General features: G+C 37.2%; 1 protein-coding gene across 4 annotated transcripts in view; it reads right to left on the bottom strand.

The window, feature by feature from the left end:
* Positions 1-24677, bottom strand: part of RASSF8 (Ras association domain family member 8) — a 117587-nt gene that overhangs the window by 5779 nt on the left and 87131 nt on the right. For 2 of the 4 annotated variants that reach the window (XM_025403159.1, XM_025403158.1), the window contains 2 exons: positions 10835-11045; positions 1724-2613 (listed from right to left, as the gene is read on the bottom strand). In XM_025403159.1, coding sequence (XP_025258944.1) covers positions 1724-2613; positions 10835-10937 — 993 coding nt within the window. In that variant the 5' untranslated portion in view covers positions 10938-11045. The remainder of the gene's footprint in view (positions 1-1723; positions 2614-10834; positions 11046-24677) is intronic. The other 2 variants (XM_025403161.1, XM_025403160.1) reach the window with 1 other exon arrangement.

Raw genomic sequence — 24677 nt, 5'->3', positions numbered from 1 at the left:
AGTTAACTGTAATTTGGTCCATGGATTTAGAGTTCTTGTTTTTTGTAAGCTGTTTCAATTTTCATGTGATATATTATTGAGATTTATCTTACAGCATAAGGAAAGCAAGATTCCCACAAGATTCTCACGATGGAATTCTTAAATCCTTGACAAAGATTAGAGAACTAAGAGCCTTAAAGAAGGAGATCAAGTTTGGACAGCTGGAAAGCTGTATAAGCAAAGAGGGGCATCCTATTATTTAAACAGCTTTTTATTTCTTTCCTTCCTCTACTGTATACAAGAAAAAGTGCCCTGGCTCTACCCAAGCTGGGTGGGTCTCAAGGATTTGGTAGGGGTTGGGAAGAGATTAGAAGTGAATGGTTGTTTTCTCCATTTATTTGAGTGTAGGGGGTACTTGGGGACATATCAATATTTGATTATCAGACACTTCTCAGTGGGTTAGTGGGATTTACCAGTAATGACTGTTGTTAGTGTTTTCTGTAAGTGATATCAAAAGCAACACAACTTCCAATTATACCTTTTTTTAAATGTCAAAATGAATCTCAATAGTAAAATACTGACAAATTAGAGGCTGCCAACCTTCTACTGCATGAGAAATTCTTGATTTTCAAAATTTGGGTGGTAGTTTTATCTCTTACTACAGATAGTCACGGAGAAAGGAGACCACATCAGTTCTTCCTAAAACCTCAGCTTTCTCTGATTGTGAAACTAACTGTTGATATTCTAAAGCAGCTCTTCTCAAACCTCACTGTACACAGGCACTACTTGGGCATCTTGTTTCAAAGTAGATTCTGAATTTCTTACAAGTGTACCCTGAAGCTGCCTGGCATGGACTACACTTTGAATAGTAAGCTCTAAACCAGCCCAGTCCAACAGAACCTCCTCCAATGGTGGAGATGTTCTGTGTCTGCACGGCCAGTACAACAGCCACATGTGCTACTGGGCACTTGAAATGCGACCATGTGTGACTAAAAACAGAAGTTTAAATTATTTAATATTTTAATTGCCTTATTATTTAATCTTAATTTAAATTTAAATACCATATTGTAATCAATTGTGTCTTTCTCATCTCATCTGATAGAGACTGTTTGATACATCTTTGCAACTTTCACAACATAATCACCAGGTCTTTTCAAGAATGGGTATATCCAGGAAAAGTAAGTTGAGTGATTAGGGTTTAAGTGGCAAAATATAAATCTTCTTGTACGTGAACTAGGAAGGGGGAAAATCAGACAGAAATCTTTGTGCCTCTCTCAGGAAAGCAAAGGAGGGTACTGTGGAGAGGGGAGAAGAGAGGAGGGCTGTTTATGTGTCAGGAAGGAAGCTGGGATTGGCTGGCAACAATGGAGAAGTGACAGAGAAGCAGTCAGCTACCCACAACAATCCCTGGCCAACCAATCCGTGGACAGCTCTTTCAGCTCTGGTTTCCCTATCTCTGAAAGGAGAAGGTGAGATTCACTATCTCATCATTAGTGTCCGTTCCATCCCATTATCTAATGCTACAACTGCCGCAGTCAGACAAGGCTCTTCCGTGGAGAAGGATCCGCATGGCTACTGCTCTCATCTAAGCTGTCGTAAGTCACAAGAATTCGACAAAACTTTTAAACAAGGCTGGGTTTCTAATTCTTTGAATATAAGGAAAAACTGACATTGATGAAAAGGAGATTCCAAGAAGGTATTATTTTAAATGGGCCAAACATTCTATTTATCAAAATGTGGTTACCTGTAAGCGTTTGGTGGCTTGTCCAAGAGATCTTTCCACAGCTTTAATGCCATTTTCCAACCTCAGACTCTGCTGGCCTTGAATGTCAATTTCCCCTTTGACCTTACCGATCTTTCCTTTAACCTCTTCCTCATTGACCTGTGCCTCCTGAACTTCCCGCTGCAATTTTTCTGCTTCAAGACCACTTTCCATAGTCCGGATCTGTGCCAAATAGTCCTTTAATTTGTTTTCGCATTCTGTTATTTTCTGTCTTATTTCTTGAAGTTGATCCTTCAGCTGTTTTTCATTTTCCTGTTCAATCTGTAATTCATTTTCCCAGAATTCTTCCTCCTCAATTTCTACATCGTTTCTTTTGATCTTTTGCTCTAGACGGACAATTTCCTCTTCAAGATTGGAATTATACTTTTGCTCCCAAAATCGTATTTCTATTTCATTAGATTCCAGCTGTTTCTCAATGGATTGAAGCTTCTCTGTCTGCAGACGGATCAGCTTCTTCAACTCATCTGCTGTTGTTTTGCAGTTATTCAGCACCTTTTGCTTAAACTCAGTTTCTTTACCTTTTCCAAAAATGTCCATTAATCCTTTGGCACCTCCTGTAAATGTCAGTGATTTCCTTTTCGGTTCTCTCCTTTTGATTGATTTGTCGATCTGAGGCCTCAGTTTAGCTAAGGGGGGCAGACTCTGCCTGTATAAAGTTCTTTCAGGAATTCGAGCCACACTGTCTGAAGTGGGTCGCTCACTGAGCGACGGCCCGGTTCGTCGTAGAATGAGCTGCACATCACTAGCATACTGCCCCCATTTGTTTAAGGATATGATAGGATTTTCATGAGGTGCTAAGTGTCTTTCGGTATCTCTCCATTTCTCTATAAGGGTGTACCTTCCAGTTCGACCTATGTAAAAAAGGTAAGAATAAGTTGTCAAAATGGGATATGTAATAGTTTAAAAACAGAGTAAGAATGCCATTTGATGATTGCGTATTTTTGATTAGCATCAGAGGGTCAAGTTTTAGAGTCTAGTCCAGGTTGCCTTTAAAACCTTTACTTGAAGACACCAAACCCCTCACGACATGCAACAACATAAAATCAGAAGATGTGTATTGCACATACTCTTCAGGCTTGCTTAGAAATTCAACTTTGTACTTTAAACCTGGGTGAGACCCTTACACTCTTGCCAAATACCTGACTGCCTAGAACTTCTCATTTGGGGCGAGACTGAACAAAGTTTATTTTCTAGCTGAAACAAAGGACAATAGAATTGCCATGTGAAGCATGAGGGGCTAGTCCAGGAACGAGGTGGAACTTCAAAACTCAAATACATTCCCACTGTGCAAATCCCTTGAAGTTTTCCACCTCAGAACTTGGGAGGGCTGGAGGCCCTATTTCTCCTCCTCAAAGGAGACATGGGGACCAGTGGAGAATCTGTGACTCAGCCACAGGAGCTGCCCAGGTCTCCTCTCCATCTCCACCTGAGTGCTCTACCAACCTGTTGCTCACACAGCTGACATCTTCCTGGACACCCATGGCAAATAAAAAATCAGTTTGATGAAAAAACTCTTCAAACCAAATTCATATAAAAACAGGGGCCTGAAGAGAAGACTTATTCAGTTTTGGTAATATGATAGTATCAAAGATTCTTCTAAAAAAAAAAAAAAAACCTCAGAGCAAAATATTATTAAAAACAAACCAGCAGGCTGGGTGCAGTGGCTCATGCCTGTAATACCAGCATTTTGGGAGGCAAAGGTGGGCAGATTTCTTGAGCCCAGGAGTTCGAGACCAGCCTGGGCAACATGGTGAAACCCTGTCTCTACAAATAAAATATGAAAAAATTAGCTGGGCATGGTGCTGTGCGTCTGTAGTCCTAGCTACCTGAGAGGGTGAAATGGGAGAATCGCCTGATCCTGGGAGGTCAAGGCTTCAGTGAGCTGTATTGTGTCACTGCACTCCAGCCTGGGCGACAGAGTAAGACTCTGTCAAAACAAAACAAAACAAAACAAAAACAGAATACAATCACATATAAATTGAAAAATATACTGAATCTAATAATTATGAAAGTAAGATGAAGTTTCAGAAGAGTATGAGTGTAATGCCATAAGCTTGAACATGCTTCTTAAATATTTTCATTTAAGGTGAGTGGGTCAGATGGATTATTTAAATTTTGTGAAAAGCGTACATAGTTAATTACAAAGAAAAAAAAAAAAACCAACGCTGCCATCCAGCAATTATACTTGTATAAACAGCTATTGATTTACCTTCCTGGCTTTCTTTTTTAAATTTCATGAGCTTCTGAGCCAATAGTAGTATTTTTGCAATTACTGCATCAATAAATGGAAATCTAGATGTGGAAATACCAACACCCATGTATGCAATTCATAAGTAGCACATTAAACAATGATTTCGCTATAAGCATATGGGTGTGTTCTCCTTTAGGGACACCTGAATTTGGGGTGCAGCTGGAACTTGGGGCTTTGAAGGCAAATAGTCCTACGTGAGTTCCTTACTAGATAAGCAGCACAACTTCCCTTCTAAAATGCTTCGCAGATTCTGAGGGTTAGCACCTACCACACTGCCTGGCCCACAGCAGGCATTCAACACGTGGTAGCTATTAAGACATTTTTCCTGTAACAAAAGGGTTGACCACAGAATTCCTTTAAATAGTGACGTGCCATCACAATAATCTTTTATTTATTTATTTATTTATTTTTTCTTTTCCCCTCCCTTGCCCAACAACCTGACTTTTAAAAAGCAACTCTTCCAACTATGTAAAGCTAGACACAGTAGACGGGACAAGGGTTCTGGAGTAGAAAGGTTTGGGTTCAAATGTGGCTCTGCTTCCTACTGTGCTTACATGATCTGAACAGTTAAATTTCCTTTAGCCTCAGTCTCCTCATCTGTGGAGTAAGAGTAGTATTTCCTTATCTGACAAGGTTGTTCTGAGAGTCACGTGAGAATGTAAAATATAAAAATGTTTGTGAAATTGAAAAGTGATAGATAATATTATTTGTTTATCAAAATGCCCAGGCTAATAAGGGGGATGTAAAGGAAAACCTTAGCACAACAGATTAGCCTCTTGAAATAAAAAAATGTTTCCAATAATTTTCAGTTAAAAATTACTCTAATTGCTCCCAAAGAAAAACCACGTGACACATCTGCAATGTTAAAACTGTCCCATGTGTACAAACTGCTTCAAAGGTCACAACACTCGGCCGGGCGCGGTGGCTCAAGCCTGTAATCCCAGCACTTTGGGAGGCCGAGACGGGCGGATCACGAGGTCAGGAGATCGAGACCATCCTGGCTAACACGGTGAAACCCCGTCTCTACTAAAAATACAAAAAACTAGCCGGGTGATGTGGCGGACGCCTGTAGTTCCAGCTACTCGGGAGGCTGAGGCAGGAGAATGGCGTGAACCCGGGAGGCGGAGCTTGCAGTGAGCTGAGATCCGGCCACTGCACTCCAGCCTGGGCGACAGAGTGAGACTCCGTCTCAAAAAAAAAAAAAAAAAAAAGGTCACAACACTCTGCCTATCAACTGCTTTTAGGAATCTTACTCTTCTCTGAACCTCTGTGTCCTCCTTCAGTAACAGGAGGGGTTAGATAAACCGGTAGAGTTCTTTCCAATTCTATCAGCCCAGTGAAGTATCTTTAAAAGGAAAACTGAATCATTACATTATATGAACTAAACAAAAAATTTTAAAGATCCTAATTTATTCATAATTAAAAATAAATCTAATTTTCCAGAGCTTACTGGTACTGCTACCCTCTGAGATTGTCTTAGTAGAAGATTATTTATAATTGCTTTTACTGCCAGTATTTGCTTTTGCTAAATAATGCACATTTAGTACTACTGGGCCAAAAATTCCATCCAGCAGTATAAAAAAGCTTTTTTTTAAAAAAAAAGGTAAATGAATAGATTTGATTTTATTATATAAATTGGGTTTTAAATATTTTATATAGGAATTAAATTCCATAATCACTGTTTTTAATACCCATAACTTGGCAGTGCTCTACAAACTCTATTTCCTTCATTTACACAGATTCTGATTCCTCCTGCAAAACTCCTTTTAGTGTATTTGACCACATGGATACATTTAGTTATACCTTGTGTACTATTTTGATGTAATCTTAAAATGAATAAAAAGGAATATCTATCTGTCTATCTATCTATGGCATTTGTAGTTTAAGCTGTATTTGCATTGTAGGACTGTGTGACACTGTCAAGTAATTTTGATCCAACATGGGGTAAAAAAATATTAATTATACTTTTAAATACTGAAGCGACTGAGACTAATCCCAAGAACTGTTAAATTTATATACTGAAGAAACTCACATACAGATTTTAATGCATTAATGAAATCTTACTGAATGACTGATTGACATAAATTAAAAGAAAACAGGATAACAGCTTACTTTCACTTAAGAAAGCAGAATACACAACTATGAAGTAACATAACATTTTTGAAAATACACACCAAAACTCAAACAAGGGTCACTCAGAAATTTATGCCCTGAATTCAACCATTTTTTAAGACTCTTAACAATTTTTATAATTTTAGGAAATTTCTCCTTAGAGTCATAAATCAAAATCATGATTTTAAAGTTACATCTTGCTATTTAGTTAACAAATATATATTGAACACCACATATTTGTCAGAAACAGTGCCAGGCTCCAGAGAAATATATTCTACTAAACACCTTCATCACCAGCCCTCTGGAGTTTTCATTTTAACTGACATTTGATGTCTTCTTCAGTATCAAATCCTCCACACCCCAAAGATGAATATTGGACATTATTCAAAAGAACATGACAAATAAATGACACTAATCTCTTATGAATTTAATGCTAACATATTTTCAGGTTTCTGGACATATGAGAAACAATGTCAGTAACACCTGACTTATTCTTTATCTATGGAGGATAAGCTATCCAACAGCACTGAATTTTTCTGAGAGTAGATACTTTGCTTCTTATCAACATTTTTATGAAAATTTTGTAAAATATATTACACAGTCCAGGATTCTTAAGCAAACTCTTGTGAACACAATTAGCTTTTTCCATAATGACTTAGAATTCTTACAGTGAGTGTTGATCTCTCCCTGTAAGATCTCTGTAACAGAACTTACACTTTATTATCTTATAGCCTGTAAAAGGCTTTTGATGCTTTTATATATATCATCTTAGTTAGTTCTGTGAGTTAAGCAATATAGATATTATGATCCTCATCTTATCAGTGAAGAAAAAAAGCTTAAAGAATTTTAAGTAATTTTCTGATGACATTTACTTATTTTTTACTATACTATTTAAGTTCTGAGTGAAACTACTAAAATAACTCTTACCTCACAGTATTTCTTAGAATGACAGTGATACAATAAAAATTACCTGTGAATATACCTGTCAGCCAGTTGTGCATTCAAACCATAGTTACATCATCCACAGTATATTTTCCCAGTGTGTTGATAAGGATATCATGTAATCACAGAATTACTGTCTACTTAGAATTATATGATAAGCTCACTACTACTAAACATAATAAAAACAGTTACAGAGTACCTGTGATTTCCTGGGCATTATGCTGGTTACATAAAAAAAATATAAACCAAAATAAATAGAAGACACGTATCACTACAAACCAGAAGATTTTGGGAGCTGTTCGTTAACACAGCATAATCTAACCCATCTTAACTGATGCATGCTATGAATTAACATGTATTCACATTCATTAAAATAATATTCTATAGATGTGGAAAATACAGAAGCTAATTAAAATAAAAATTAGACTATTGTTATAAATATTAATATTGTAAATGAATATGTGGAAAATTAATTCACAATACAACAAATGAAAAACAATGAGACTCAAAACTACAAAAAGCATATGAAGAGTATAATTTCTTAAAAGCTTGTCCATGGGTACACAAAAAACATTGTTTATTGCTAGGAAGTAGAATCATGGGTGATTCTCTTACTGTCTTTGTGTTTTCTAAATTTCAAGATAATCTACAATAAATAATATGACTTTATAAACATAGAAAACTAATAAATTTTAAAATATCTAAAATTGATATTTTACATGTGAAACTAAGAGTTAAATGTGACAACATAAAATACATATTCCTTTCCTTGTCTTCTCAAGGACACCAAATATCAAAGTACTGTGGATCAGAAATCCTTTCCCTCAATCTCCTTGATTTCTTTCTCTTCCTTCTTTCCTCTCTCATCTTTTGTTAGCTGGACTTTTATTTCTGTGTTAAGCTCTAAGCTGCCTGAGGGCAGAAATACATCCTTGTCATATTTTTGGTTTGAGATACTGTAAAAGCAAATGCATTTTCGCCACTGTAACTTGAGACAGATGATCTGTTAAAGGCTTTCTGTTTCACTTAAGATTTGACAAGCAGTTTAGACTCTGAAAAAAATATATTTCCGAGACATTTTACAGGGGAAACAAAGTAGAACATTTAAATTGGGAATGCTTCAGAAAGCTCAGGGTGTACAGTGACAAACTCTGAGTGCACTCTTGCAGGGCAGTTGAACCACTTCATGACAAGAAGAGGTTTCAACTAAGGTTTCACTTTTAGTTATTCTGTCATCATTTCAGCATGTGTCCCACATCCATCACCTAAATCTAATCTGTCAAGGTTGTCAGATTAGTGCAGAAAAGATTTCTTCCTATAGTAGTAGATAAATTCAACATCTTTCATCAAACTATGTTGTTTTTAGCTCTTTGCTAATACAATTTGATTGATTAGTAGCATGAAGAAAACGTTAGCTGTCATATATATATTTGCAGGTTGACATCTTGTGTGCATATTTTCATAGTAAGTCATTTTGATAGTTTCTATGGTTTCCTAAAAATAATTTTAACTATCCAGAAAAAAACCAGTAACTCCTAATCAAGAATACTGTGTGTGTGTGTGTGTGTGTGTGTGTGTGTGTGTGTAGTGCCCCTACGAGGCAAAGATGTGCACTTAAACCTAAGAAACCAGTCTACAAGTTCCTTCACTATAGATTCCTGACAGCCACCTGCGGTTCTGTTCATCAGTCCACGCTCTACTAATAATCCAGCTAGCCACTTACTGTGTTAGGCCTTGGATGTTCTGGGGTTGCTTTTCAGAGGGGCAATTTTCTCTAATTAACAAGCCCTCACCACAGAAACCAGAACCCACAGCTTTCGGCTACTTGCCAGTGGAGTCATCTCTAGATGAATTCTGAATTCAATGAAGTATTTATGATACAGAAAGAGTTGTTTGGCCAAGTTTGGAGGAATATCATAAAACATTTGTATTCAAGTTGTCAACTTTTCAAAACAGCTCCTGGATTGAGTTATTGAGAAAGTAAAAGTGGGAGGGTAGGTGAGTTAAAATGTCTTTTTGGCTTGTTCACAAGTATACTCTGTAGTCCCAGGGGGCAAGCACATACATGGTACCTCTGGGCCTTTTCCCCTTGAAATTCTGTGTAAAAAGTGTGATTATGGACAGATGCAGCTTATGGCACTACTCAACTACTTTGACTTTTGCAAAAAACTACTCTTTCTTTTTTTAGTACTGTTCATGGCTTAATTCCCAAATATAACAAGGAAAGCCAGGTTTGACAATTAATAAACGTATTCTTCACTAAGAAAAAAAAAAGCTGTGTATTTTAATTCAAATAAATTAAGTGAAGCTCTTAATAGGGACAATTACTAAATAAGCTTGAAGAATATGAAAAAATTAAATGCCTTAATTTTCTCCTCCTTAATAATTAAACTTAAGTCTACATATATATGATTCCCAAATGCAAAAAGAGTTTCACTGGATGTGAAAGCCCAGAATTTTCAGCATTGCCGCAATATATTCGTGTGTGATAGTGTTTAAGGAAAAATCAAAAGATGTCACTATTAGAAGAAAGTCTCTGTCTTGTATAGGGCACTGTAAACCTCTGACAGTGCATCTGCCACATCACAGGTGGCACAATCTTCTCCACCAAATGCTAAAGTGCCTTGGCAACAGTATGACTCATTTCAATGCTGAGCTAACTGACATGCTTCCAACATAAACTGGCAAGACATAAAATCAACTTTTGATAAGGAGCTCAAAGACAAAGAGGCCCTGAGCACTTAGCATAGTGCTGGTCACACAGCTTCCTCTTAATACATGTTTGTTAAATGAAAGATTTAAGATGCAAATATAAACTTGGACCCATATTGCTGGTTTTACTGATGCAGGTGTTCACGCCCTCGTCATTTAAGGCAACTAAACATACATAAACTATGATGAAGATAAGCTTAAAATAAACAAGAAGAAAGGGTAAAACATGGTAGGAGAATAACACGAAGCCAAGAGCTATGCTTCATCTTCACTATATAATAGGATTTTATTTTATTTTATTTTTAATTTAATTTTATTGATTGATTGAGACCGAGTTTCGCTCTGTCACCCAAGCTGTAGTGCAGTGGCATGATCCCGGCTCACTGCAACCTCCGTCTCCTGGGTTCAAGAAATTCTCCTTTCTCAGTCTATAACTAGGATTACAGGTGCATGCCACCACGCCTGGCTAATTTTTGTAGTTTTATTAAAGATGGGTTTGACCACGTTTGCCAGGCTGGCCTTGAACTCCTGACCTCAAGTGATCTGCCCGCCTCAGTCTCCCAAAGTGCTAGGATCACAGGCATGAGCCACCGTGCCCGGCCAATCATAAGATTTTAAAAGTATATATTATCTTTCCAGTGAAGAACAATGTTATTTCATTTGTTGTATTTTCTAAAAGTATGGAGAAATAAACAGTAAGTGGGATTTTTCCTAATGACGGATTCTGGGAACCAAGAATCTAAATTCTTAATCTGGGTCTAAATTTTGGTTCAAGGAAACATCTGTAGTTTCAGAAGTCATTGTTTGGGCTGAACAACAGGAGAGGAGAAGGCGGTGTACGTGCTAACTCAGGGTTAGTAAAATCTAGGGGTGTCAGAGAAGCATCATTATCACAGATTTACCTAAACACTGGCAAACTGTAATAAGTACAAGTGTGCCTGTGAGACTTATTATGGAACCAAATGAACAAAATCCATTAGAAATCTATATTCAAAACAAACACAACGAAAGGAAGCATAATGTACTTTTCTCAGATACTCACAGAGTTCACTTACCTATTGCTTGAGCTAAGGCTATGACAACCTCCTGGCAAGTTGTGACTTCAGTGACTCCACAAACAATCCTCTGAACTCCATCCACCCATACTTTAAGTTCCATGGTGCAGCAGCCAGTCACTCAAGGGCCCTGAGAGTGGTCATCAGGGTGTTAGGTCATGTCTCTAGCTGCAGGAACACGGAGTGAAGAAGGTTGAGTCTGTGGAGTCAGCTAAAAAAAGGGCAAAAAATCACTTGTAATAAAATGAATCAACATTTCTTCTAGTAAGCATGTAAGTATTACACAAAACCAATTTTAACATATCATAATCTTACTGAAGTACACAGGCTTATTTTACAGAAATGAATTAAGCAACACAAATGTAACTACAGTCACCTATCATGACACTGTTTCATGTTACAACTATTTTTTATAATAATTTTAATCATGAACTCTTGCTCCATTAGGTTAAAAATTCCTATTTAGTTGCCAAGCCCTATTCGCATTGTTTTTCTGTCCTGTTTTTTCTTTTTGGATTATTTCATTAGGGTAATTTCTGAGGTAAAAATAAACAAAAAAACTTTGTCATTTTAGGAATTATCAATAAAATTGAACCAATTCGCAGTGCTTTGCCAATACTGAGTATTAATAAATTTAAGAACAGTTGTCAAGGTATCTTACTCAGTTCACATTCGTGATTAAAAAAAAAAAAAAGAAACTGCTACCTGCCTGCCTTCCTAATATTTTTTTCCCTTATTATGTCACTCTCTCTTCTCATGTATGATGTCTTGACAACTGTTTTTAATGTGTCCCTTGCCTCCCTCTCCTCACAGGACAAAGAGTGTCTTCCCCGCTGAAATGCCAACACCAGGCACAGCATAAGGACAGGCGGGTAAAAAATCTTAGTTGAAGGAAACGAATTCCTTTGACAACCAACAATATCCTCATGTATGAACTGTTTATCCGTTTCTCACTTAACTGGGTTTGACAGTTTTCTTAAATTACAAGAGTTATTCAAAAATTATAAACACTAACCCTTTGTTCTACACGCTGTGTTTACCCAGTATTTGATCTTGCATTTGGCTGCGTTATATGCCAAGCAGAAATTTTTACTTTGTCATATAGTCAAACCAAATATTCTTTATTTCCTACATTGATAAGAATGTTACTCGCCTGCTAAAAATGATCACAATTCTTTTTCCTGTGGGTTTAAAAAAATCTCAACTCTTCCTATGTAAATTCTCTAATCAATCTACAATTTTTTGTTTGTCCACTGTTTTGTGGTCTTCCCACATCTTTGTTGTTTTTACAAAAGAACGTTGAAATTCAGGAGATGTAATAAACATTGATTTCATTAAGAGAACATTCGGATTTTTTTATAGGTTTACAGTGGCACTGGTATTCCAGAATTAATGGCTTATTTAAAAGCTTATTTTAAAAACACTAGAAATTTTTCTTGTAAAACAGTAGTTACTACAAACAGTGGCTTAGTCCTTTGCACATTCTTTTAAAAGACCTAAGACAGTTCTAGGCCATCTGGTCACCTGGATAGATGAGTCAGAACACATGCAAGGGGAAGGAGAATAAACCTAATTACTTTTTCCAGAGAAGGTAAACAAATCCTTTTTGTCATCCTAAAAACAAGGAAGGCCTGCCTGAACATTAATCTCTTAGCAAGTTGCTTTAGCTCTCGGCATACAACACAGCATAGGTTTCATTACCCCCATATGAAGAAAGAAGGGGCCACCTTGCCAATGACAAGCTGAATCCGTAACTGTGTTCCTCAGTTATAAGGGCCTGCGAGATGTTAAAGTTACTGGGGATAAAAGGCTTCCAAAGTTAAAGAAATGTAAGAAAGCCAGTAAATAAAGTTAAACAAGTTCCTTTACAGCTAGACTTCTCTGGAGACTTTAATAGGCTGGTGTGAATTTAAATTTCAAAGGAGAGTTTTATATGCTGCCCAACCTAGAGAATGTTTAAGAAAACAGAAAAGTTCTGACTTGTTTCCTCTACTGCAAGGCATTCTATTTACTAAAAATAGAATATGTTTTATTCTTTCTTGGGATAAAATTAAGGTATCAAAAATGGCAAAAGATTAATATATTGCTTTATTACATTTTTGTGAAAGCTGGATTAAAGTCTATGTAAAGTGCCTTATTGTTCATTAAAAGATCTTAAACTTGGGAAATCAAGCAAGAAAGGGTACAGATCTCATTAAAGTCCCCCCGCCACCAAGAAACCCATCATTTAAAATGATCCTATGGGACTTTTTTTTTCCCCTCCCAATTGTGGAAGAAAACATAAGCTCTATCCTTTTAACACATTTTGAAGTACATGATACAGTATTATTAACTACAGGCACCATATTGGACAGCAGATCTCTAGAACTTACTCATTTTGTGTAAATGAAACTTTAGACCCCTTCAACAAGCAACTGCCCATTTCGCCCTGTCCGCAGCCCCCAACAACTTCCATTCTATTCTCCGTTCCTATAAATCTGACGTTAGGTATCTCACAGAAGTTTTACATTCCTTTTTAGACTTTAGCATACTGCCACATATTTTCCTATCTGAATTATCGTTGTTTCACTTTGAACTTTTAATCATATATTGAATCATTAATTCAACATAGTATTGGAAATTCAGGCCAAGGCAAGCAGGCAAGAGAAAAAAATAAAGTGTAGTCAAATGGGAAGAGAGGAAGTCAAATTGTCTTTCTTTGCAGATGACAAGATCCAACATCTGGAAAACACCGTCGTCTCAGCTCAAAAGCTTCTTAAGATGATAAGCAACTTCAGTCAAGTCTCAAGATACAAAATCGATTGGCAAAAATCAACAGCATTCCTACACACCAATAACAGGCCAGCAGAGAGCCAAATTATGAATGAGCTCCCATTCACAATTGTTACACAGAGAAGAAAATAACCAGGAATACAGCTAACAAGGGAAGTGAAGGACCTCTTCAAGGAGGACTACAAGCCACTGTTAAAGGAAATCAAAGATGATACAAACAAATGGAAAAACATTCCATGCTCATGAATAGGAAGAATCAATATCATGAAAATGGCCATTCTGCCCAAAGTAATTTATAGATTCAATGCTATTCCCATTAAACTACCACATTCTTCACAGAACTAGAATAAACTATTTAAAAATTCATATGGAACCAAAAAAGAACCCAAATAGCCAAGACACTCCTCAGCAAAAAGAACAAAGTTGGAGTCATCACGCTACCCAACTTCAAACTATACTACAAGGCAACAGTAACCAAAACAGCATGGTACTTATAGCAAAACAGACCCACAGACCAATGGAACAGAATACAGAACTCAGAAATGAGACCGCACACCTACGACCAACTGATCTTCAACATACATGACAAAAACAAGCAATGGGGAAAGGATTCCCTATTTAATATATGGTGCTGGGTGAACTGGCTAGCCATATGCAGAAAATTGAAACTGGACCCCTTCCTTACACCTTATACAAAAATTGACTTAAGATGGATTAAAGACTTAAATGTAAACCCCAAAACTATAAAAGCCCTAGAAGAAAATCTAGGCAATATCACTGAGGACATAGACATGGGCAAAGATTTCATGAAAAATGCCAAAAACAGTTCCAACAAAAGCAAAAATTGACAAATGGGATCCAACTAAAGATCCTTTGCACAGCAAAAGAAACTATCATCAGAGTCAAAAGACAACCTATGGAATGGGAGAAAAATTTTGCAATCTATCCATCTGACAAAGGTCTAATATCCCGAGTCTACGAGGAATTTAAACAAATTTACAAGAACAAAAAATAACCCCATTAAAAAGTGGGCAAAGGACATGAACAGACACTTCTCAAAAGCAAACATAGATGCAGCCAACAAACATATGAAAAAAGCTCAACATCACTGATCATTAGAGAAATGCAAATCAAAACCACAATGAGATATTTAAAAGTCCAGAAATAACAGAGGCTGGCAAGGTTGTGGAGAAAAAGGAACATTTTTACATTGTTGATGAGAGTATAAATTAGTTCAACCATTGTGGAAGACAGTGTGGCAATTCCTCAAAGATCTAGATGTGGAAATACCATTTGACCCAGCAATCCCATTACTGGGTGTATACCCAAAGGAATATAAATCACTCTATTATAAAGATACATGCACATGTATGCTCACTGCAGCACTATTCACAATAGCAAAGACATGGAATCAACCCAAATGTCTATCAATGATAGACTGGATAAAGAAAATGTAGCACATGTACAACATGGAATACTATGTAAACATAAAAAGGAACAAGATCATGTCCTTTGCAGGGACATGGATGGAGCTAGAAGCCTATTATCCTGAGCCAACTAATACAGGAACAGAAAAACAAATACTGCATGTTCTCACTTATAAGTGGGAGCTGAATGATGAGAACACATGGATACATGGAGCGGGGACAACATACACTGGGGCTTGTTGTAGGGTGGGGAGGGAGAGTATCAGAAAGAATAGCTAGTGGTTGCTGGGCTTAATACTTAGGTGATGGGTTGACCTGGGTAGTAAACCACCATGGCACACATTTACCTAGGTAACAAACCTGTACATCCTGCTCATATATCCCAGAACTTAAAAATTGGAAAAAAAAAAAAAAAAGAAAAAAGAAAAAAGAAAAATAGAAAAGCAAGTTTAAACCATGAAAAAAATCATGGCATTATTCATGAAGTCATCCGAAGAGCCCATCTCTCCATCTTCCCAGCAGAAGCCCCCAGTAACCCCCTCTAGGAGCTGTAACCCTGATCTTTCCTTTATATCAACTCCAACAGTTCTATGTCCAGCCCCAGAACTAGACTACAGAGGAAAATGGAAGTCCTACAATGTAGGTGCGTGTGGTGGATCGGTCATCATTCAGACTAAAGACCTAGGAAGCAAAAGGACATTCCAATTGGAATTTGGAATATATTTTTCCATGGAAACAGTGATGCAGGTAGAAGGAAGGTTCTACTGCAAAGGTTTCAATATAGTTCAGTTATTGTTTTCATTATGCGGTTTCTAGATGCAAGTCACTATTATTTTAATAATTTTTACAGTGAAGCACTAGGCTTATTCACTAACATGCTACCAGGGAGCATTCTTTAGCTAAGGACCATTTATTGTCATCATATCCTCCTGGAACTGAGCATTTGCATCTGTGGAAACATATTATCTCGAGATCAATGCTTTCTTAAAGGAATTACAGCCATTCTTCATTATTTGCAGATTCCGTATTTGTGAAATCTGCCCAGTTGCTAAAATTTTGTTTGCAATCCCAAAATCACTATCTGTGGTGCTTTCAGGGTTATTTGTGGATATGCATAGAGTGTGAAAGTTTTGAGCTGCCTGACACACACATTCCCAGCTGAGACTGAACAAGGTGACGTTGTCTTTGTGTTTCAGCTCTCGTACTGTCAACATGTGTCCTTTCTCAGTCTATTTGGTGCCATGTTTTTTGTGAGTTTTGTTGGTGGGATTTCACCATTTGAAATGGCCCCCAAGCATAGTGCTGAAGTGGTGTCCAGGGTTTCTGAGGCAAGAAGGCTGTGATGTGCCTCATGGGGAAAAAATACGTATTATGTAAGCTTTGTTTAGGCACGAGTTACAGTGCTGTTGGGTGTGGGTTCAACATTAATGAATCAATAAGCACTCAGTTGAGTTTCTTACTCAAAGCCCATCTCCAGATAGTTTATTGACAATTATATTTTTCTCAACCATATGCAATGTTAAAACTCTCTGACTGAAACAGAGACTTCTCTCATACCCAGAGGTGTTAATCAACAGTGCATAAAACAGTATTGGAAATCTTTTGGAGGTACAATATTTTGTAGAATAACTAAAGAATAGCATTTATTTCTGAATTAACAATTTGAGTAAATTTTGGCCTGTCAATATTTATATTTATTGCATATTAAATATAAATATAAATGTTTATATTTAATGTTTATTAAATAAGTTATCTTTAAACAGAAAAACACACATAAAGCAAAGTTATGTATTGATGGGTTACCAAAAATGTTGTGACCAGAAACTCCCTGAAAACTAACAGGAATATTCATTATTAAATTGAACAAGCTCATGTTCTTTCTTCTACTATTCATTACCCTCAGGTGCCAGCATTCACACATGCCCAGTGATTTAACACTCTCAAACATTACGCACTTGAGTATTCAACAATTGTGGAAATAAATGGCACAAGTGCTTACTACATGCAAGGCACTGTGCACCATGTTTCCTTTATTCCTCACCACATAATTCATCAAGTTAGATAGGATCAGTCTCATTTCAACATGAGAAATGTGAGTCTCAGAGAGCTTCAATAACTTTTTCCAGTGTCAAAAAAAATCCAGTAATTTGGGACACATATTTGAAATTTGGCTGAACACAGAATAAATAAGGCTAGGATTCCCCAAAAGGATTCACTATACCCAATAAATGTTTTTTAGAAATGTCCTAAACCACCCTAAGAAATCTTATCTTTAATCACCTGGAAACTGGTTTTTGTCAATAAAAAACAATCAGACAATATATACAAACTTGTCATTTCAAAAGAAAGAAAAGAGGTGCTAAATCATGCTAAAAAAAAAAACTGCAAAGAATGAATTAAGTCAAAGAATCAATTAATCCAAAGAATCTATGAAAAACACATGCCAGCAAAACGAGCATCTGATGCTCAGGTTCCTTTTTCAGCATCAATGAATTATTCCTTCAGTTTTGGAAAATCACATCCAGCTTTATTTCTACAGAATTCTAAATAAAATGTGTCTGAACATACACATTAATTTTAACTCCTGTCTTAAACACAAAGCAAAATTTCTTGGAGATTTCCTGCATTTTCATTAAATTCACACTATTAAAATATATGTTCTGGAATAAGCCATTTTGTTTGAGGCAATATTGATTAGTGGAAACAAGATGCACCAAGGTTCAAATCCCGAGTCTACTACTTCTTGTGTGATTTGAGTCAAGATGCATATTTTTCCAGGCGGCAGTTGTAAGAAATGGAATGAAATAATGTCTTTTCAAATTGTACCTTATCTAGTACAGGGCTTGGCAAACAGTTTGAATTCAAGACTTAGCTCTGGGTACGGAAGTGAAAGTTCTAACTTAAAAAGTATAAACTTTTTTATGGAAGGACAAATCAACAGCAATGCAAATTTTCAGAAACATTTATACTAATAAGAGCATCTGAAAATAAAGATGTTTTAGGTTATTAATCCACATACCTAAGAGCAGCAGCACATTCAAAAATTGTAAGCAGATATTAGAAATGGTAATTCATATTTTAAAATTTCAGTCACATCTAGTATAAAAGATGCTATGAATTGGCCAGGTGCAGTGGCTCACGCCTGTAATCCCAGCACTTTGGGAGGCCGAGGTGGTGGATCACGAGGTCAAGAGATCAAGACCATCCCGGCTAACATGGTGAAACCCCGTTTCTACTAAAAATACAAAAAATTAGCTGGGTGTCGTGGTGGGCGCTTGCAGTACCAGCTACTTGGGAGGCTGAGGCAGGAGAATGGCGTGAACCTGGGAGGCAGAGCTTGCAGTGAGCCAAGATCACATGCCACCGCAATCCAGCCTGGGGCAAGACTCTGTCTCAAAAAACAAAACAAAACAAAACAAAACAAATGGTATGAATCAAGTTAAAATTATTGGTATGAGAATACTGATCCTTCTATTAAGAATTACGTCTTTTCCTTAGGATAAACTTTTTAAATGAATATAACTAGTAACTTTAGTTTTTTTTTTTTGAGACGGAGTCTCGCTCTGTCGCCCAGGCTGGAGTGCAGTGGCCGGATCTCAGCTCACTGCAAGCTCCGCCTCCCGGTTTCACGCCATTCTCCGGCCTCAGCCTCCCGAGTAGCTGGGACTACAGGCGCCCGCCACCTCGCCCGGCTAGTTTTTTGTATTTCTTAATAGAGACGGGGTTTCACCGTGTTAGCCAGGATGGTCTCGATCTCCTGACCTTGTGATCCGCCCGTCTCGGCCTCCCAAAGTGCTGGGATTACAGGCTTGAGCCACCGCGCCCTGCCTGTAACTTTAGTTTTTCATTTAGCATCAACTTTAAACTGAGTGCTATAAGGGTACTCAGTTGAGTTTCTTATTAAAAGCCCATCTCCAGAAAGCTTATTGACAATTATATTTTTTCAACCATATACTTTGTTAAGAGCTCTATGACTTTCAAGTAGAGACTTCTCTCATACCCAGCAGGGTTAATAAACAGTGCATAAAACAGCAGTGAAAATCTTTTGGGAGTACAATATTCTGCAGAATAACTAAAGGATGACACTTATTTCTAAATTAACAATTTGAGTAAGTTTTTACCTGTCAATTAAAGTTCACCATGGAAATATAAGATTTTTATGTAGTAACTGTAATTCAAGAAAAAGCAAAATCTTTATGTAAAATTACCTGTTTTAGAAAACCAAGAGATATGTTTTCAATAATCAAAAGCTTGTCTCAAAAATTAGCCCAGCTTCAGAATAATTCCTCTAACTAATCTAATCTACTAACCAACACCACTAAAAAAGTCATTTCTTCCCATTCCTTCCAAGTTACGTTTTGTAAAATCATTCTAATACCCCAAGGAAACACAAGAACACGCTTATTAGACTGATTTCTTCTTTGATGTCTATCTGACAGAAGAACACTTACAAGGCAAGTATTTAGCTTGGGATTTTAAGCCTAGAACATCATACCTTAAAAAAGGTGAGGGAGGGCTGGGCGCAGTGGTTCACGCCTGTAATCCCAGCACTTTGGGAGGCCAAGGCAGACAGATCACCTGAGGTCAGGAGTTCAAGACCAGCCTGGCCAATATGGTGAAACCCTGTCTCTACTGAAAACACACAAAAAATTAGCTTGGTGTGGTGGTGGGCACCTGTAATCCCAGCTACTAGGGAGGCTGAGGCAGGAGAATCGCTTGAACCCAAGAAGTGGAGGTTGTGGTGAGCCGAGAACGCACCATTGCACTTCAGCCTGGGCAACAAGAGTGAAACTGTCTCAAAAAAAAAAAAAAAAAAAAAAGGTGAGGGAGGAAGAAGGAACAGAGAGTCCAGAAAGCCATGAGTGGCATGAAAAAATGGCCACGTGGGAGGTATGAAAAATGAAAACAGTAGAAAGGAATGGAGAACAACACATAGAATGTACGATTCAGTCTCGGTCAAGGCTTCCAATGGCCCCGTAGCCCTTATTACAAGCCAATTCCTGATGGGCCCAATCTCTCCAGTATTAGCAGCTCTGAGCCAATTCTAACTGGGATGCCACCATTCCATACAAATGCCATTATTCTCGGCATATGCATCTTTCTACTCTTTTTTCCCCCTCCTCTACCACTCCAGCTTTGCTATATTTTTCTTGCCAAGTCATAAGCCTACCAACAACACTCAAAAATACATTTGGTTCTACCTGGTGAAGGCTCTAAAGAAGCTGTCAAGCTTCTCATACCTAAAGATGTCAGGGATGGGTCAATGATGGTACTTTCTCCAGGCAAGTGAAAGGTTATTCATTTCAGAGTTCACGGAAACCAAATGGATCAGCACAGTGCACAGTGAGTGTTTTTAATTTTATGCTGCCTCAGCATCCATTTTTAAATATAAGTCAGCCTGGCTCAATTGCCCTTGACACAGTTTCCAGTACTACAGCCTACTCAAATGGTTCCAGCCAGTAGCCAGGGATAAAAACTTGGAGGTATCTCTCCTGCCTCATGGACTGGGCTTCCTGCTTTCCAGCTGCTTCCTTTAAATGGATCCTTCAGGCATCTGCCTGTGACTTACATTTCATTATTAAAAATAGAATGCTACTTGCCAGCTCCCTTTCTCTCTACCTGCTTGCGACCTGACCTACCTACACGTGGCTTCCAGGCATGCTGTGTACCCCCCAGGGTCTGTAAGTACTACAGACTCTTAAACTTTCACAGTGTGGCTGTCTTTGAAGCCATGCCTGCGATCTGACCCCTGATGGCAGGGCAGCCCTGAAGCGACCCAGGCAGGTGGATCCCCTGCTAGTGCTCTTTTGTCCAGGTCTCTCTGCTGCTGGAGACTGTAGTTACCAGCTAAGTCAACACAGTTTCCTTCAAAGCATTAATATGTCTCACCTTTCATAGCTGGCAGCCCACTGGCCATCAACTAGTATAGTCATTTCACTGAATGCAGAAGGCTGAGGCCTGGCCAGGTTATACACAGGATCAAGGTCCCATGCACAGGTGACAACAGAGCCAATCTTTGCACAAAACTAATTTAGATTATTCAGAAAACTGAAATTAAATTATTTTACATATATTTAAATAAATAAAGTGCCCAGTACAGATGTTGAGGGAGTTGCCCCTCTCAAGAATTCTAGTTAAAACAGATCATAAAATGAGTTATTATTGATACAAGAACATTAGCAAGAAAAAACTACGTGTGGTCTGTTCTTGCTAATTTTCTTAAATGTTTATGGAAGGTGGAACAACATGGGACTTTACAATTTGACTTTCCCGGCACAAAATCTCATAAATAAGAAATATAAAAATAATATACCATTGGGCTCCATTTCTTGCCGCAGTATTATAAAAAAGGAACATAAAAAGCCATCTGTTTTGCAATTATACTTTCTGTTAGGATCCCAGACTACTTTGCAACCCTCCAGAGATGGTGTGAGGCATGCGTGTAGTGCCAAGTTCTATGATGGTTTAATTCTTGTTAAAGCTCTCAGAACTGGGATTAGAGACCACACTCTCAAAGTCTTCATGTGAAAATCCCTGAGCTCTGCCATCAATTAAATTATGCTTTCTACTACATGTGCTATTTCATGGCTTTCTTTCACAAATCATGAGAAAACTGGCAGTGAGTATAATACACTCCTACGGAAAAACAAAATTAGTGAAACTTGGTGATATTTTAAGGTAGATTTAAGTATAACTATATCTGTGATATTTCTCTTTAAGTAGGTACACATTGGTACCTTCATTGAAAACCAACTAGCCAAATGGTAACCCCTTGCTTTTACTGAATTTGGCAACAAGAATTCTTAACTATGTGAAAGATGCAATGTTGACTGCTTTATATAAATACTATTTTTTTTTTTAAGAGATGGGGTCTCCTTAAGTTGCCTAGCTGGTCTTAAACTTCTGGCCTCACGTGATTCTCCCAACTCGACCTCCCAAGTGCTGGGATTATAGCCATAAGCCACTGTGCCCAGCCACTCTATTATTTAATCCTTTAAAAAAAGTTAAAAATTCTTTTAGGTTGTCACCAAGGCAGAACAGATATTTAATCCTTTTAACACTTATCTGTTGCTCTCTGTGACATGAATTATTAAACAAAAGAGGAAATGGAGGCATAGAGAATCAGTAACTTACTCAGGGATACCCACCCAGTAAGTGGCAGATGCAAATCTAACACAGTTACTTCTATTCATGAAATAAAGTTATTAGCAAAGTTTGCAAGGACATTTGTAATCACTAATTCTAGCTTAGGAGAGAAAGTAATCAAGTAAATGTGATCATGTCAGTTATAATTTCCAACACTACTAAACCAAATGATATAAATTTAGTCAATTATTGCTACAGAAATGAGGAGAAGAAAGAGCTGGTGTTCAATAACCAAATCAGACTTAGGAATATATGTTCCCTGAGGTTCCTGGTGAAAGCTGCTCCTTTCAGTCTCTCTCATCTCAGTAAAGCAGGAATAGAGCTCTGGTCCGAATCCAGATGTTATATGATCGCCCAAATCTATGTCCTTTCCATTAAAATCTGTCTGCCAAAAATAGAATCACTTTTCTTCTGCCCACTTGAATAGGTATGGGCCACCTGATTAGGGACTTTTTTTCCATGAAAGAGACGGCAAATTAAGTTCATTACCTTTTAGTCACCATTCAGGTATAATGAATCTAATTCCTGAATTTAATATTTAAAAATCAAACTACTTGAATTATTTACATATTTAATATTTAACATTTTGCAATGAAATCCACCATTTTCTTTAATAGGGGATAAAAAGACATTTATTTTTTATCCATGAAACCAAGATGACTATGGACTTCTCATTTATGGTATTGTAAATATTGAGCCCATAAATCCTGACAAACAGGAACATTTCTATAGTTACAATAAAGTAAATGTGAAAACTTTTCAACAAACCTTGTCCATTGTTAGGACTACAGTGGTGGCTTCAAAGAGTCAAACCTCACATATCAAAGCATATTCCTTTGCAGGTACACATTTTTAAAGCTAAGTTGGTATGGAAATACTTCAAAGACAAAACAAAATAATTTTGTGAGGAAACGGTAATAAAATATGTAAGATTGAGGAAAATCTGAGCCCCTGACTCATGAGTCAGAGTGGCTGCTAGACTATAAAACTTCTATTGGACTTCAATGTTAAAATTTAATGAGCACAGTAGACAAAGCAGAAAACTTTAATGTTTCTTAAAATTTCTTTACTATACTTACTCAGTTGATAAAGTACTAAATGCTTTAAGAATATGGAAGCCGAAAATCATATTTGGCAAAACTAACCATGCATGATCCCTATGAGTCTTTGTCAAATTAAGGCTATTTCAGTTAATAGAGAACAAAAAAAAGTGTCCACTCAAACAATTTGAAAAGGCGTTAGTTTTTCCTTAATCTCTAAGGGTTAAGAATAATTTCGATTGTTCTATTTGTTTTCTGAAGAAAATCTAAGCCAATTAAATAAATAAGTCCCTAGATGACATGCAAAAATAGGTACATCCTTTGGTGATATTTCAAAGTAACAGGTATCTTTCAGTGTAGCAAAATTTGAAGAGAGGCTCATTATTCAGTGTAATAAAACAAATAATGCTTTTGTTCCAAACAGCTATACTTTATTCTTCACACTCTCTATAGCTGCCATTCTCTTTAAAGAGATATTGTGTGCTGCTCTGCAATTAATTGGGAAAGTTTTGGGCTTTAAATAATCTAGGAGGTACTGTATTGTTTAATGAGCATTTCCCACTACTGGAGAAGATAGACACTAAGTTTAAGATGTGCATCGTGAAATTCCAGGGCAAAAGACCTGATATTTATTGTAAATATCAGTGATACTGATTAAAGTGATACTCTATTTTACAGTATTCTATAAATAGAATTGAGCTTAGGCCTATTCCCTGTCCTTTACTGAAAGTACATCACCAGGTGTAGATGAATGTGACACAGTCATCAGCAGTCAGAATGAATGAGCTATACAACCTAACCTAGAGCACATGAATAATATAAATAGCCCAACTGTAGGGTACAGCTACTGAATCAATTAACTGTATAAAATTCTAACATACTTTTCAAAATAAACTGCATGCTTAAGGGGGGGAAAACCCTAATTTTTGCTATGCTTACATAAATATATTTGCATTTCATTAATATATCTGACTTCCACTATGTGTTTATATTTAAGTCCTACATTTTCATAGTAAAAACTAAAACTCAAGCACTGCTACAGCAGTCATTCTGGCAGAGGTAGCTTGCGGAATCTCTGCCAGGAAACCCATGGAATGCAATGGGTTAAGCAAACTGGCAAAAATCACTCCAGCAGTCACAAAAGTCTCCAGCCTGCCTCAGTGAGTTGCAAAGTGGGAGGAAGTAGCAGCATGGCAATAGTGACTATTTAGATAGAAGAGGGCTGGGAATAGTATTGGGAGAGTGTTCATGCCTAGCAGTTGAGGAAACTAGATTTTTAAAGAAACATTTTAATTGCAGTATAACATACAGAAAAATTCAGAAATCCTGAATTATGAATTTTCACAAAGTGAACACACTTGTCTAATCATCTCGAAGATCAAGAAAAGCCCCTCTCCTAGGCCCAACGCCCTTCCTCAAAGGCAACTATTATGATCTTTATCATCACAGACTAGTTTT

This window comes from Theropithecus gelada, chromosome 11 (genome assembly GCF_003255815.1).
Source record: "Theropithecus gelada isolate Dixy chromosome 11, Tgel_1.0, whole genome shotgun sequence".
NCBI lineage: Eukaryota > Metazoa > Chordata > Mammalia > Primates > Cercopithecidae > Theropithecus > Theropithecus gelada.
The sequence above is the reverse complement of the archived record's forward strand: the minus strand, read 5'-3'. Positions and strand labels throughout refer to the sequence as shown.